At 45.2% G+C, this 14,114-nt stretch overlaps 1 protein-coding gene across 4 annotated transcripts in view; it reads left to right on the top strand.

The window, feature by feature from the left end:
- GRIN2B (glutamate ionotropic receptor NMDA type subunit 2B) overlaps positions 1-14,114 on the top strand; it is a 287,157-nt gene that overhangs the window by 167,781 nt on the left and 105,262 nt on the right. For all 4 annotated transcript variants that reach the window (XM_007064060.4, XM_037883416.2, XM_037883410.2 and 1 more), the window contains one exon: positions 2,092-2,206. In XM_007064060.4, the coding sequence (XP_007064122.2) occupies positions 2,092-2,206 (115 nt within the window). The remainder of the gene's footprint in view (positions 1-2,091; positions 2,207-14,114) is intronic.

Genomic DNA, 14,114 nt, shown 5'->3' on the forward strand with positions numbered 1-14,114 from the left:
CTTGTGCTTTCAGCTGCAAACTCAGCTGACGGGAGAAATTCACTTGCATATCTCATCTTCATGGGGGTGGTGGTAGGGAAAGCAATCAACCAAGTCTTTTGTCCTTTTTAATGTTCCATAATAGTTCATCTGGTGTTGATGGGCCTTCCTTGTTAGCCAGGATATAACACTCTCAGTTGGAGCTTGGAGCTCAGTACTTTACCCGTGATTTACGCAGTCATAGAGGCTTATAATACAAACATTTAAAAATTATCTTACAGTATTGGATACAGATGTTACAAGTGAGATTGCAAGCATTCCATAAAGTCTAAATTCTAAGCACATGTTTATAATTCTAATACTTATTTGAACCATACTAACACACAAGTGAGCCAGGCCGATTTTAGCTGTGTATTTATCAGTGTTCCATTGAGGCCGGGGATGCTTGGCATGAGCTGGCATCTGGTCTGTCAGAGTCACAGTGGTGTATTAGAGTTGAAGAGTCATTTGATGTAGGTGGCAGAAACACTGCTTGAGTAGTTTTTAAATGGGACTGGACAAAACACCGAAGAAATTGTTATTGGGGCCAACCCTGCTGATAAGATGGTCACCTCTAGCTCTTACCATTATCTGACTCTACTTGTGATATAGCAGGTGTGTAATGAAAAATTCTAGTTTTGTGAGAACAGGATAGTGAGTTGAAGTGAAATATACAAACAGGGGAGACTGCGAAAGGTTTCTTATAAGCCATTGAACTATGAAACATCTATTTTTCGCCTTCCTCTGTAGCATAGGGCACGGGTCACTTGCTGAATGATTCTCTCTCTGCTCCTTGAAGTCTTTAAACCATGATTTGAGGACTTAAATAGCTCAGATATAGGTGAGAGGCTTATCACACGAGTGGGTGGGTGAGATTCTGTGGCCTGCATTGTGCAGGAGATCAGACTAGATGATGATAATGGTCCCTTCTGACCTTAATATCTATGAATCTATCTATCTATGAATCTATTTCCTCTCCCTCACGCCCACAATGTAATTTTAAAATAAAACATGTCATTTGGACAGTTAAAAACAATAGACCTGATTCTCATGTACAGCCAGGCCTCTTTAAAATGCTTTGGCAGTGTCAAGGAGCCTTAAAGTGAGTAGAACAGCAAACTATGTCTCCACTCTGTCAGTGAAAAGGGCTTTCACGGTGCAAAGTGGCCTTGTTGTAAATGAGTACGAGGCCCAGTCTGTTTAATAGACCATTTTAATTTTTATTATGGGATGGCCCAAGACTGGACTGGGCTGCTCAGCAGTGAGGCACCTGCTATAGACCAAATGAGATCTTGAGAAGGTGCTCCAGTGATTTGGTTGGCTGTTCATCTTTGTGACTTTTATTGTTTGATCCTACTACATACAATGAACTATTCCATCCTTAGAGAAAGGCACTTTTAACTGGCTATCAGAGCCTTTAATCTGTGAATTAATCCTATGCCTCAAAGAGCTGCTTTGGGCCCTGTTCTGCTGCCATTGAAGTCAATGCCAAAAAGTGCATTGATGTCAATGGCAGTTGAATAGGGCGCATCTCACTTTCCTTACTCCACTCCCTGCAGCACGCTGCCACATTAGCTGGCCACCTGATGAGAGCAGTATCTCCACCTCTGTATCCCCATCCCATGACCATCTTTCAATGATATGTGAAGGAGATGCCTCTCTGAGAGAGAGTGAGGGTGAGGGTCTGGAGCACATGCAGAATATTCATGCCCTTTATGGAAGGGGAAATTAAGTACTGTGAGCATGCTGCACTAATGTGGTTGCGATGGGTACTACTCACAAAGCAATTCAGCAAGAGCCAGAGGGAAAAGTGATCGTCCTATCACAGCGGCCAGTAGTGACATATGGGAGATTGCCTTGGTCTGTCTCTCTCAACTCCTTACGTAACTGCTCTCCTGTTACCCCTCTGCCACTGCTACTTCCTCCATTCCCTCTCTGATTCCCTCCCTGCTGTTCCAAGTCCGTTGCAGCGTCACTACAACCCTCATTTAAACTGCGGTCAGGGAGGTAGGTCCCTGTTCTGGGTGTGGTTGTTGTGTGTTTAAAATCTTCTATCTTTTCTCTCTCTTCTAGGTACCTGATTAATGTCACCTTTGAAGGGAGGAATTTGTCCTTCAGTGAGGACGGCTACCAGATGCATCCCAAGTTGGTGATCATCCTTCTGACCAAGGAGAGGAAATGGGAGAGGGTAGGATATGTTTGGAGACTCTTGGACTTAAACTGGGAAGGAGGAGGGTGGTGAAGGTGCTCATCAAATTAACCCCTCTCTCTTCAGGACTTCCTTGTACCAAAGGGTGACCAGCTCCTTACTTCCTCTGAGGATCTGTGGGAGCTGGATTCGGGTATCTCCAATAATACAAGGACACCATCTCTTCTCAAATGTAGGCCACCAAAACATTATCATATTAGTTTTTGTAAAACGTTCATAGATTCACTCATGGTTCCCTTCAGCGTCCACTTTCCTGTTTTACATAATAGAGTTCAGCTCCCTACAGCAGAACCACTGACAGATTTAAGGACAGCCTTGAATGAGGACAGTCAGTCGAATGGACCCCTGGCTGTAGACACTGCAGTTACCAGCTTCACCTTACATATGACATGAGGACTAGAACTCAGGAACTTCAGCATCAAAATCACAGGCCTTTACTAACTAAAAGAGATACAACATTAGCTATCCTTTGTATCAAGGTTTAGGACTTCAGCCACTAGAGAGAGACGCATACAATTTTCAGTGGGATGGGGTGTTAGGTGCAGCTCCATGTATGACATTTTGTGCAGCTCCATGTATGACATTTTGTGCAGCTCCATGTATGACATTTTAGGTAAATTATTTAATGAGTTCATTTGCATCTTGGAAGATGGAATTTCAAGATAGAAGGCAGCTTGGGTGAAAGTAATCATGAAATGATCGAGTTCATAATTCTAAGGAATAGTTGGAAGGAAAAAAGCAGAATGAAGAGAATGGACTTCAAAAATGCAGACGTTAACAAACTCAGAGAATAGGTAGATAATGTCCCCTGGGTAGCAAGTCTAAGGGAAAAAAGTTCAGGAGAGTTGGCAGTTTTTTAAAGAGACATTATTAAGGGCATAAAAGCAAATGATCTCAAAGCATAGGAAAGATGGGAAGTCTGGTGAAAGACCATCCTGGCTTAACCAGGAGATCTTCAACAACCCAACTCCTAAAAGAGTAAGACAAAATGTGAAAACTAGGTCAAATTATGAAGGATGAATATAAAAAATCCCCATTAGCATGTAGGGACAAAATTAGAAAGGCCAAGGCACAAAATGAGATTAAACTAGATAGGAACATAAAGGGTAACAATAATACATTTTACAAATACAGAATAGGCCCATCACTCTCTGAGGAGGAGAGACTATAACAAAAATGCAGCAATGACCACAGTATTAAATGTCTTTTTTGTTTCACTTCTCACCAAAAAGGTTAGCACCGACTGGACGACTAACAATAGCGAACATCAGTATAAATGGGGTAGGATCGAAGGCTAATCTAGGGAAGGAAAAAGTTAAGACTTACTTAGACAAGTTAGAGGTCTTCAAGTCAGCAGGGCCTGATGAAATACATTCTAGTATGCTTAAGGAATTGTCTGAAGAGATCTCTGAGCCGTTAGGCATTCTCTTTCAGAAGTTGTGGAGGATGGGTGAGATCCCACAGGACTGGAAAAGGGCAAATACAGTACCTATTTATAGAAAGGGGAATAAAGACCAGTCAGTCTAACTTCAGTACCCAGAAAGATAATGGAGCAAATAATCAAACAAACAATCAATTTGTAAACACCTGGAAGATAATAGGTGATAAGTAACAGTCATCATGGGTTTGTCAAGAACAAGTCATGTCAAACCAATATAATATACTTTGATAGGGTAACAAGCATTTTTGGTAATGGGGAAGCAATAGATATCATATATTTTCAATTTTAATAAGGCTTTTGATACTGTATCAGAAACAAACTAGGGAAATATAGCTTAAATTAACCTACTATAAGGTGAGTGCATAACTGGTTGGAAAAACATACTCCGAGAGTAGTTATCAATGGTTCACAATCAAGCTGGAAGAGCATATCGAGTAGGGACCCAGAGGGGTCTGTCTTGGGTCTGGTTCTGTTCAATATCTTCATAAATGATTTGGAAAATGGCATAGAGAGTACATTTTTAAAATCTGCAGACAACACCAGGCTGAGGAGGGTTGCAAGTGATTTGGAGGACAGGATTAGAATTCAAAATGATCAACACCAACTGGAGAAATGGTCTGCAATAAATATGATGAAATTCAATAAAGTCAAATGCAAAGTACTACACTTAGAAAGGAATAATCAACTGTAAAATACAAAATGGGAAATGACTGCCTAGGAAGGAGTACTACAGAAAAAGATCTGGGGTTTATAGTGGATCACAAACTAAATGAGAGTCAACAATATAATACTGTTGCAAAAAAAGTGAACCTCATTTTGAAGTGTTGTAATTCTTCCATTCTATTCAGCACTGATAGCTTATGCTCAAATAAATTTGTTAGTCTCTAAGGTGCCACAAGTCCTCCTTTTCTTTTAGCTGGAGTACTGTATCCAATTCTGGGCACCACACTTTAGGAAAGGTGTGGACAAATTAGAGAAGATTCAGAGGAAAGCAATAAAAATGATTAAAGGTCTAGAAAACATGACCTACAAGAAAAGATTGAAAAAATTGCATTTGTTTAATCTGGAGAAGAGAAGACTGAGGGGGCACATGATAAGTCTTCAAAGTACATAAAAGGTGGTTATAAAGAGGAGGGTGATAAACTGTTTCCCTTAACCACTGAGGACAGGACAAGAAGTAGTGGTCTTAAATTGAAGCAAGAGCGATTTAGGTTAGCCATTAGGAAAAACTTCCTAACTTTCAGGATAATTAAGCACTGGAATAAATTACCAAGTGAGGCTGTAGAATCTCCATCACTGGAGATTCTTAAGAACAGGTTAGAAACAAACACCTGTCAGGGATGGTCTAGATCATTAGTCCTACTTCAGTGCAGGGGACTGGACTAGATGACCTATCGGGATCCCTTCCAGTCCTACATTTCTATGATTCTATGATATTTCTAAAAAAATTGCATCTAACCCTAAAGTAAAGGAGGGATCAAAAAAAGGAACTGGGGTCAGCTGAGAACGGGGGGGGGGGGGGCAACTCAAGAGGGCTAGGAACAGGAGTGAGGTAAAAGGTGCAGTAAAATGGAGTTGGGGGCACACCGAGCAGAGAACCACACACAGTGTCCACTGATGCAAGAAGCTTTGAAGTGGGGAGTCAGTGGATGCTGCCCAGAGGAGGGCTGTAAATTTTAACAGCGAGGGTAATTAACCATTGGCAATTTTAAAAATCAAGAATTGATGTTTTTCTAAAAGAATCTGCTTTAGTTCAAATGAGAATTATTTCTGGGAAGTTCTGTACCCTGTGTTGTACAAGAGGTCAGACTACATGATCAAAACGGTCCCTTCTGACCTTAGAATCGATGAATCTAAAACTGGATGCGTACATGTGCAAGGCCCAGGAAAATAGCCCCACAGTCACAAAGGGCATTTTTATGAGTGATCTTTCTTCTCCTGCTTCTAAGTGGTCAGCTTGACCAGTGCCATAAGGAAGTCCATGGGGAGACTTTGTGGGAAAGTCTGATACATAGGGGCCACTATACATCTATTATGCTGGAATACCTTTTAACCCTGGCTGAGCGGAGCTGGATTCAGACTGGTGACCCTCGCGTGAAAAGTTTGTAACTCATTAGCAGCACCCTAGATTCATAGGTTCGAAGGCCAGAAAGGACCACTGTATAACACAGGTCAGAGAATTTCCACAAAATAATTCCCAGAACATGTCTTTTAGAAAAAATCCAATCTTGATTTAAAAAATTGCTAGTGATGGAGAACTGATAAATTGTTCCAACGGTTACTCGCTCACTGTTAAAAATGTATGCCTTATTTCTAGTCTGAATTTGTCTAACTTCAGCTTCCAGCCACTGGACTGTGTTATATACCTTTCTCTGCTAGATTGAAGAGCCCATTATTAAACATTTGTTCCCCATGTAGGTACTTATAGGCTGTAATCAAGTCACTCCTTAACCTTTTCTTTGTTAAGCTAAATAGATAGAGTGATTGAGCTCCTTGAGTCTAGGGCATGTTTTCTAATTCTTTAATCATCCTCACTGCTCTTTTCTGAGCCCTCTCCAAACTGTCAACACTCTCTTGAATTGTGGACACCAGAATTGGACACACTGTTCCAGCAGGGGTTGCAGCAGTGCCAAATACAGAAGTAAAATAACCTTTCTACTCCTACTGGAGATTCTCCTGTTTATGCATCCAAGGATTCCATTAGCTCTTTTGGCCACAGTGTATCATTGGGAGCTCATGTTCAGCTGATTATCCACCATGCCCCCCAAATCTTTTTCAGTTACTGTTTCCCAGGATAGAGTCCCCCATCCTGAAAGAATGGCCTACGTTCTTTATTCCCAGATGTGTACATTTACAGTTAGCCCTACTAAAATACATATTTTTTGCTTGTGCCCAGCTTACCAAACAATCCAGATTGCTCTGTTTCAATGACATCTCCTCTTTATTATTTATCACACCCTCGATTTTTCTGTCAGCCGCAAACTTTGAGTGATGATTTTATGGTTTCTTGCAGTTCATTAATACAAATGTTAAATAGTGTAGGGCCAAGAACTGATCCCCACAGACACCTCTTGAAACACACCTGTTTGATGATGATTCCCTATTTATGATTAAATTTGGAGATCTATCAGTTATCCAGTTTTTAATCCATTTAAGGTGTGCCATGTTAATTTTGAATCTTTCTAGTTTTTTTAATCAAAATGTCATGCAGTACCAAGTCAAATGCCTTATAGAATTCTAAGCATATTACATCAACACTATTACCTTTATCAATGAAAATTGTAATCTCATCAAAAATAGATATTGAGTTAGTTTGATAGGATCTATTTTCCATAAACCCATATTGATTTGCATTAATTACATCACCCTCCTTTAAGTTTTAATCGAATCCTGAATCAGCTTCTCCATTATCTTTCCCATGTCATGAGCAAGATGTGGGCGGTGAGACCTAATGGTCAGAGCAGGAGTTGGGAGTCAGGATGAGTCAGCTACCAGGAAGTCAGAGTCCGAGATGGGCTAGTTGGCAGACCAAGAGTCAGACATCAGGAGGCAGGGAGGATTAGGTTACTGTGAGAACAGAGTCCAAGACAGGCCAGAGGATGAACTGAGAGTCAGGCATCAGGTACGATTAGATTACCAGGAGATCAGGGTCGGGTACCAGGTTACAGATGGCAATCAAATAGTAAAGTTGAGAAAAAAAACAGGGTTGGAAGTTGGAGTCTAGGGTCGATCGCAAGCAGGGTCTGGTGCAGAGACAAGCAGGCTGTGGTGTTCCTCAGACACCCCGTCATGACTTCCTAGTTTAAGTACTGGCACCAGCCAATCAGTGGGATGTAAGGGGCTGCCACTCAGGTCCTGCTGGGCAGTACTTCCTGCTGAGCCCAACCTCACAAGGTCTTCCCATGGGAGCCCAGTCTAAGCCTCCTGTGGTGATGCAGTGGCATCAATAGCCCAGAATCCCCATGGTCCCAGGTTCCAGCCCTGCAGACTGTAACATCATGCCCTCTTTCAGGCCTCCCTTCATGGTGGTGCTGGCCCAACCTTGTCTGGGTGAGCCTGGTGGAATTCTTCTAGCAGGTCGGGGGTGTAGATGTAGGAGGCAGGCTCACAAGTGCATTCTTTTGGGCCGTAGTCTTCCCAGTTCACCAGACAGTACAGGCAGCTCTTGGGAATTGAGGCTAGCGCACACTTTGTATTCCTTGTGACCCTGGATTTTGACTGGTGGAGGTGGCAATGTGGTTCAGTCGGAAGGAATTCTCAGTACAGGAATTCAGAAAGGAAACATGGAAAACTGGGTGTATTTTGAGAGACCGGGGAAGACGGAGTTTGAAGATAACCGGATTAATCCACTGGCATATTCAGGAAGGGTCCCAGGAACTGATAGCTCAATTTATGGGAGAGTTGCCTGGTCTGGAGGTGTCTGGCAGTGAGCCATACCTTCTGGCCAACTGTAAATATTGGAGCTTCTAGTCGCCGATGGTCTGCATATCTCTTGTAGGCCTCCTTTGCCTCTTCTAAGTGGTTCTTGAGTTCTTCCTGAATAAGATGCATCTGTTGGACGCAGATGTTGGCAGCAGGGTTTGGGGAGGCTGCTGGTAACACTGGGTGGAAACCAGGGTGGAACTAGTAATTAGTGAAGAAGGGGCTCTGACCCGTAGAGGGATGGTCAGCATTGTTGTAAGAAAACATATGACATATGTTTGACATATGGCAGGAGCATAGACCAGTTATCTTGATGATAATTTACAATGCACCTCATGTACTGCTCCAGTACTTGGTTCACCCATTCTGTTTGTCCCTCTCTGGGAGGTTGGTATGCAGTGGGGGTGAATATGCAGATATCCAGCAGCCTGAACGCTTTGCACCAGAAGTGAGAGGTGAACTGTGAGCCTCTGCTGGGGAACTGTGTGGTCTGGGAGTCTGTGGAGCTGGACCACGTTGTTCAGTAGGAGTTGGGCAGTAGTCTTGGCAAAGGGCAGCTGGCTGCAGCGCATGAATTGGGCCATTTTGGTCAGACGCTCCACAACCGTTAAGATTATGGGATGACCCATCAATTGGCTCCAGCAGGTCTGGTGTATGTTTCAGCTGGAGGGGGATCTGGAGGGTTTTGGCTGCCTCAACATCTATAAAGTTGGCAGCAGCCTAGGGGTCTATCATTGCTCACTGTTGAGGAATCTGCTGCACCTGCCCCAAGACCTGGAACTGAAGCAGCAACTGGAAATGCGGGGTTCCCAGGTCAGCATGGGTGGGGCGTGAACTGCTGGCTGGGGGTAACCCCCAACCCCGCCCCTTCCCCACTTTCTGGAGCCCAAAGCCCCTCCCACCGCAGCCACTGGCCTAGTCCCGTGGCTAGCCCCCCAGTCCCAAAGGAGCACCCAGAGGGTGTGCGGCCCCAGCCTCCGCAGCCCCGGAGCGCAGGAGGGCAGGTGGCGCGTGGCCGCAGCCTCCACAGCCCCAGCTGGAGCTCTGGGGGCTGGAGCTGCTGGAGGACTGGAGCCACATGCAGGGAGCAGTCATGGCAGGGGGCGGGGCCACGCCTGGCAGTATGGGGAGGCAGAGCCTCCCCCAGCCTAGGCAACCCGCCGCCCATGCAGGTCAGATTCTACTTGATGACGGTGGGGTGGTTCCAGAGCAAGGAGGTCTGGTGATGCCCAGGCTGTATCTCCCTACTGGGTCTGGGCTGGTCGGTTTCCCAAGTTCTTCCAAGTTGGGCAGGAGGCAAGGGCACGTCCTGCTCTCTCACACTAAAAACAGGTTCAGCTGTTGTCGAGGTTCTGTCTCCTCCAGGGTCAGACGTTGGTGACCCAGGTCAACTCGCATTGGTTCAGGACTCGGTTCTGCAGGCCTCGGTGTAGAGGGAGGGCATGGGGGTGTTGGCCACCCCTCCCTTCCTCCTTCCATTTGCACAGTCAGGAGTCCATGCACAGGGTAAGATCAATCAAGATGTCTAGGTGGGTGGGGTTTTCAGTGCGGGCTAGCTCGTTCTTTACCTCATCATTGTGCTCCCATCAAAGCTGGTAAAGTTGGGCTGCCTCATTCCGTTCAGCACCAGCCACAAGCTGTCAGAAATAGGTGGCATAGGAGGTGGCTGACCTTTGCCCCGGTGAAGCTTCCGGAGCTTCTGCAGAGCGGATGTGATACAGGCTATTGAAGATGGTTGCAAAGGCTTGCAGGAAAGCATCCCAGTCAGAAAGCACTGGGCTGTTCTGCTCCAACAGGGAGGATGCCCAGTCAAGTGCTTCACCAGACAGCAGGCTGACTACTAGCCTCACCTTAGTCTGGTCTGTGGGGGTACACTCAGGGGCAGAGCAGGAAGAGCAGCCGGCATACAGGTAACCCCAGAATTTCCCATGATCGCCATTGAAGTGTTTGGGCAGTGACACCGCAAGGACTGGTTGAGGCAACGGGTGGTCTGTTCAGGCTCATAGTGTCGCTGCTTCTCCCTGTGAGCCTGCAAGCTGCTCACGTAGGGTCTGTGCCTCAGCAGTGAGCTGTGCCACCTGAATCTGTGACCAAACTAGTTGCTTGTGCAGGGTCTTTACTTTGAGTGCATACTGCGTAGCATGGGTCTGTAGTGTGAGGTTCTCCTTCTGCAGACAGATGACTTGGTCCTGCAGATCCTGGGCTCTCAGGGAGCCGCTGGTGGGAGAGCAGCCTGTCTCTTCCATCATCAGTGGAGGGGATGGATGGATTGGGGTGGGGCGGGGAGGGTGAAGGTGGTCTGAGCAATCTGTCATATCTGAGACATGGGCGGTCAGACCTAGTGGTTGGAGCAGGAATTGGGAATCAGGCCGAATCAGGTACCTTGAGGTCAGAGTCTAAGACAAGCCAGTGGGCAGACCAAGAATCAGCTGTCAGGAGGAAGGCAGGGTCAGGTTATCGGTAGGTCAGATTCTGAGACAGGCCAGAGGGTGAACTGAGAGAGTGGTGTCAGGTAAGATCAGGTTATCAGAAGAATGGGGTTGGGTGCCATGTTATAGACAGCGATCAAATAGTGAAGTCAAGGACGAACAAGGTCTGGAAGCTGGAGTCTAGGGTCTATTGCAAGCAGGGTGCGGCGCAGAGATGGGCAGGCACTCTGTGTTGTTGCTCAGATAGCTCCCCTTAGTGGCTTTCTGGTTTAAGTATTGGCACTGGCTAATGAGTGGGCTGCAAGGGTCCACCACTCAGGTCCTGCTGGGTGGTACTTCCTGCCAAGCCCAGCCTCAAGAGTCCTCCCAATGGAATCTAGCCTAAGCTTCCTATGGAAATGCAGAGGTGTCAGCAGCCCAAAACCCCCATGGTTCCAGCCCTGCAGGTTATAATGGCCTGGGATCAATGTCGGGCCTGTAATCACAAGAGTCATCCTGTTTACCTTGGCACAACATTAGTTTTCTTCCAATCTTCTGGTACTCCCCCGCTGTTCCAAGACTTATTGAAAATCAACATTATCAATCCAGTGATCTCCTCAGCCAGCTCTTTTTATACTCTTGGATTCAAATTATCCAGACCTGCTGATTTAAACATCTAACCCTAAGGCATCCAGTATGAATACATCCTAATGTTACGTCTTCAAGAATAAGTCTTGCTTCCTGAAAAGATAAATGTCTTATATAAAATCCTGACCTTTTTGGAGCTTACAGAGACAGGCTCTTCCATTCCCTGAATACATAGGGTGATTTTTCCGACATACAACTCTGTCACATACAGCCATATTCTATAGTCCACTGCTCCACCTTGTTCTTAAAGGGATAGATCCCATCAACAAAATACAAACAATCTTGTGGTGCCTCAGTAGTTGTCCCCCACCAGTTCTAGGGGTGTTCTGAGCAGGGGTGGGGAGAGGAAGAGTCATGGCCAGAATGGTCCTGCACTCTGTCAATTCCCTGCTGTTGCAAGCTCTATAGGGGCTGTGTCAATGGTGAGTGCAACTTGGGGCAGCCCTTAGGCTGGCGTGTTCTGGGGGCCAAACTGGATTTTGCAGTGCCTGAATAGAAGAGGCAAACGTTCCCTCCCCTGTGACCCTAATGCTGTCACATTGATGAATCTCCTCCTGTGTCTTTTAGACAGACTGATGCTACAGAGGGCTGGCAGTCATGACAGAACAACCATAGCAACCATTTTCTGGAACAGATCTGTATCCCTGAGTTCTTCAGCTGATGTACTCACAGGCGGTATTTACTGTTATAAGTAAATGTTCCGCGTTCATTCATTTGACTCACTTCTTTGTACACAGCTTTCATTAAGGGCAAAAGTTCACACGCTAATGGGGCATGTGCTCTCTCTCTACTTCTTAATTAGTCAATTAGTAGAGCTCCCTCTGTACTGGCCAGGCTCGCTCTGTATGTGTTTAAGTTCATGTGCACCACAACCAGGACTCAAACGGGACCCTATATTGTTTACTAAGAGTGGGGCTAATTCACAGTCATCTTGTTCGCTCTTCAGTGGCCTTGTCTGGCACAAGATGCGCTCCGGGGCATGTTGGGGGATAGGTGGCTGGGGATTCCAGAGAAAGAGTACTCCAGGTGCTTCTATATCCTGGCTAGTTGCCAGCTGCTGCAAGGTCAATATTGACAATGGATAGTTGGGCACCAAGAATGGTGGGAAGCAAGTCCACCACTCTGTCCCTATGCAGGGCTGTGCACCAGTGTGAGATAAACTGGGGCCATGGTCTCTATTGTGAATCCAAAAAGGAACGTCCTGTACTGGGCTGAGCCATTAGACTCTAAGCTGAGTTGTATCTGCTGGAAGTCACTCTTTGTGTATTCTTCAGCAGGCAAAAGCTGGTGCTCCTTATAAAAGAGCACTGTAGTATTCTAACTGCAGCATGGGCAGTTACTGAAGAATATTATATAGTTTTTATAGGGGACGGAGGTGCCACATCCTGGCACAAATTACAGACCCATTCTTCCTGGTGCACATCTGGGCCTGGGCTTATTGAGGCAAGGGCGAAGCTGGCATCTCCCAGTGCAATGAGGCCTAATCCTTCTGAAACCAGTTCCGGGGCAATGCTGCCCAGAACATCATCATGACTAGCACAGCCAAGTGTGGAATCAGGACTGGCGCTTCCTGGTGCATGGTTGGGTCCACACCTCTTCAATCAAGTTCAAGGCGAGTGCTTGTGGCACATCATATGGATTAGTAGCTCCTAATCCGTAACTGGGCTGTTGTTTCATAGAATCATAGAAATATAGGGATGGAAAGGACCTGAATAAGGTCATCTTATCCAGCCCCCTGCACTGAGTCAAGACCAAGTAAACCTAGATCATCCCTGACAGGAGTTTCCCTAACCTGTTCTTAAAAACTTCCAGTGACTGGGCTTCCAAAGCTTTCCCGAGAAGCCTAGTCCAGAGCTTAACTACCCTTATAGTTAGAAACTTTTTCCAGTATCTAACCTAAATCTCCCTTGCTGCACATTAAGTCCATTACTATTTCTCCTACCTTCAGTGGGCAGGGAGAACAGTCAATCACCATCCTCTTTATAACAGCCCTTAACAGATTTGAGAACTGTTATCAGTTCCTTCCCTTCAGTCTTCTTTTCTCAAGACTAAACATGCCCAATTTTTTTAACCTTTCGTCATAGGTCTTGTTTTCTAAAACTTTTATAATTTTTGTTGCTCTCCTCTGGACTCCTCCTCTCCCATTTGTCCACATCTTTCCTAAAGTGTGATACCCAGAACTGGCCGCCATATTCCAGGTGAGGCCTCATCAGTGCCAAGCAGAGAAGGACAGCTACCTCCCTTGTCTTACACACAACACTTCTGTTCATACATCCCAGAATATTAGCCTTCTTTACAACTGCATCACATTGTTGGCTCATATTCAGTTTGTGATTCACTATAATCCCCAATCTTTTCAGCAGTACTACTGCCTAGCTGGGTATTCCCCATTTTGTAGTTGTGCATTACTTTTTTCTTCCTAAAAAGTACTTCGCACTTGTCTTTATTTAATTTCATCTTGTTGATTTCAGACCAATTCTCCAATTTCTCAAGGTCATTTTGAATTCTAAGCATGTGCTCCAAAGTGCTTGCAACCCATCCCAGCTTGGTGTCGTCTGCACATTTTATAAGCATTCTCTCTACTCCATTATTAAAGTCATTAATGAAAATTATTAAATAGTACCAGACCCAGGGCAGACCGCTGCAGGACCCCACTAGATATATCGTCTTCTCTGGTTATCTGGGACCTCACCCGTCCTCCATAAATTCTCAAAGATAATTGCTAATGATTCAGAGATTGCTTCCACGAATTCCTTAAGTACCCTAGGATGAATTTAATCAGGCCCTGCTGACTTGAATACATCTAACTTATCTAAATATTCTTTAACCTATTCTTTCCCTATTTTGGCTTGGATTCCTTCCCCCTTGTTGTTAATATTAATTGTTAAATATCTGATCACCACTAAGCGTTTTAGTGAAGGCATTAAACACCTCAGACTTCTTGATGTCATCCATTGTTTGCTCTCCT

The sequence above is a fragment of the Chelonia mydas genome, chromosome 1 (genome assembly GCF_015237465.2).
Source record: "Chelonia mydas isolate rCheMyd1 chromosome 1, rCheMyd1.pri.v2, whole genome shotgun sequence".
In the NCBI taxonomy this organism is placed as follows: domain Eukaryota; kingdom Metazoa; phylum Chordata; order Testudines; family Cheloniidae; genus Chelonia; species Chelonia mydas.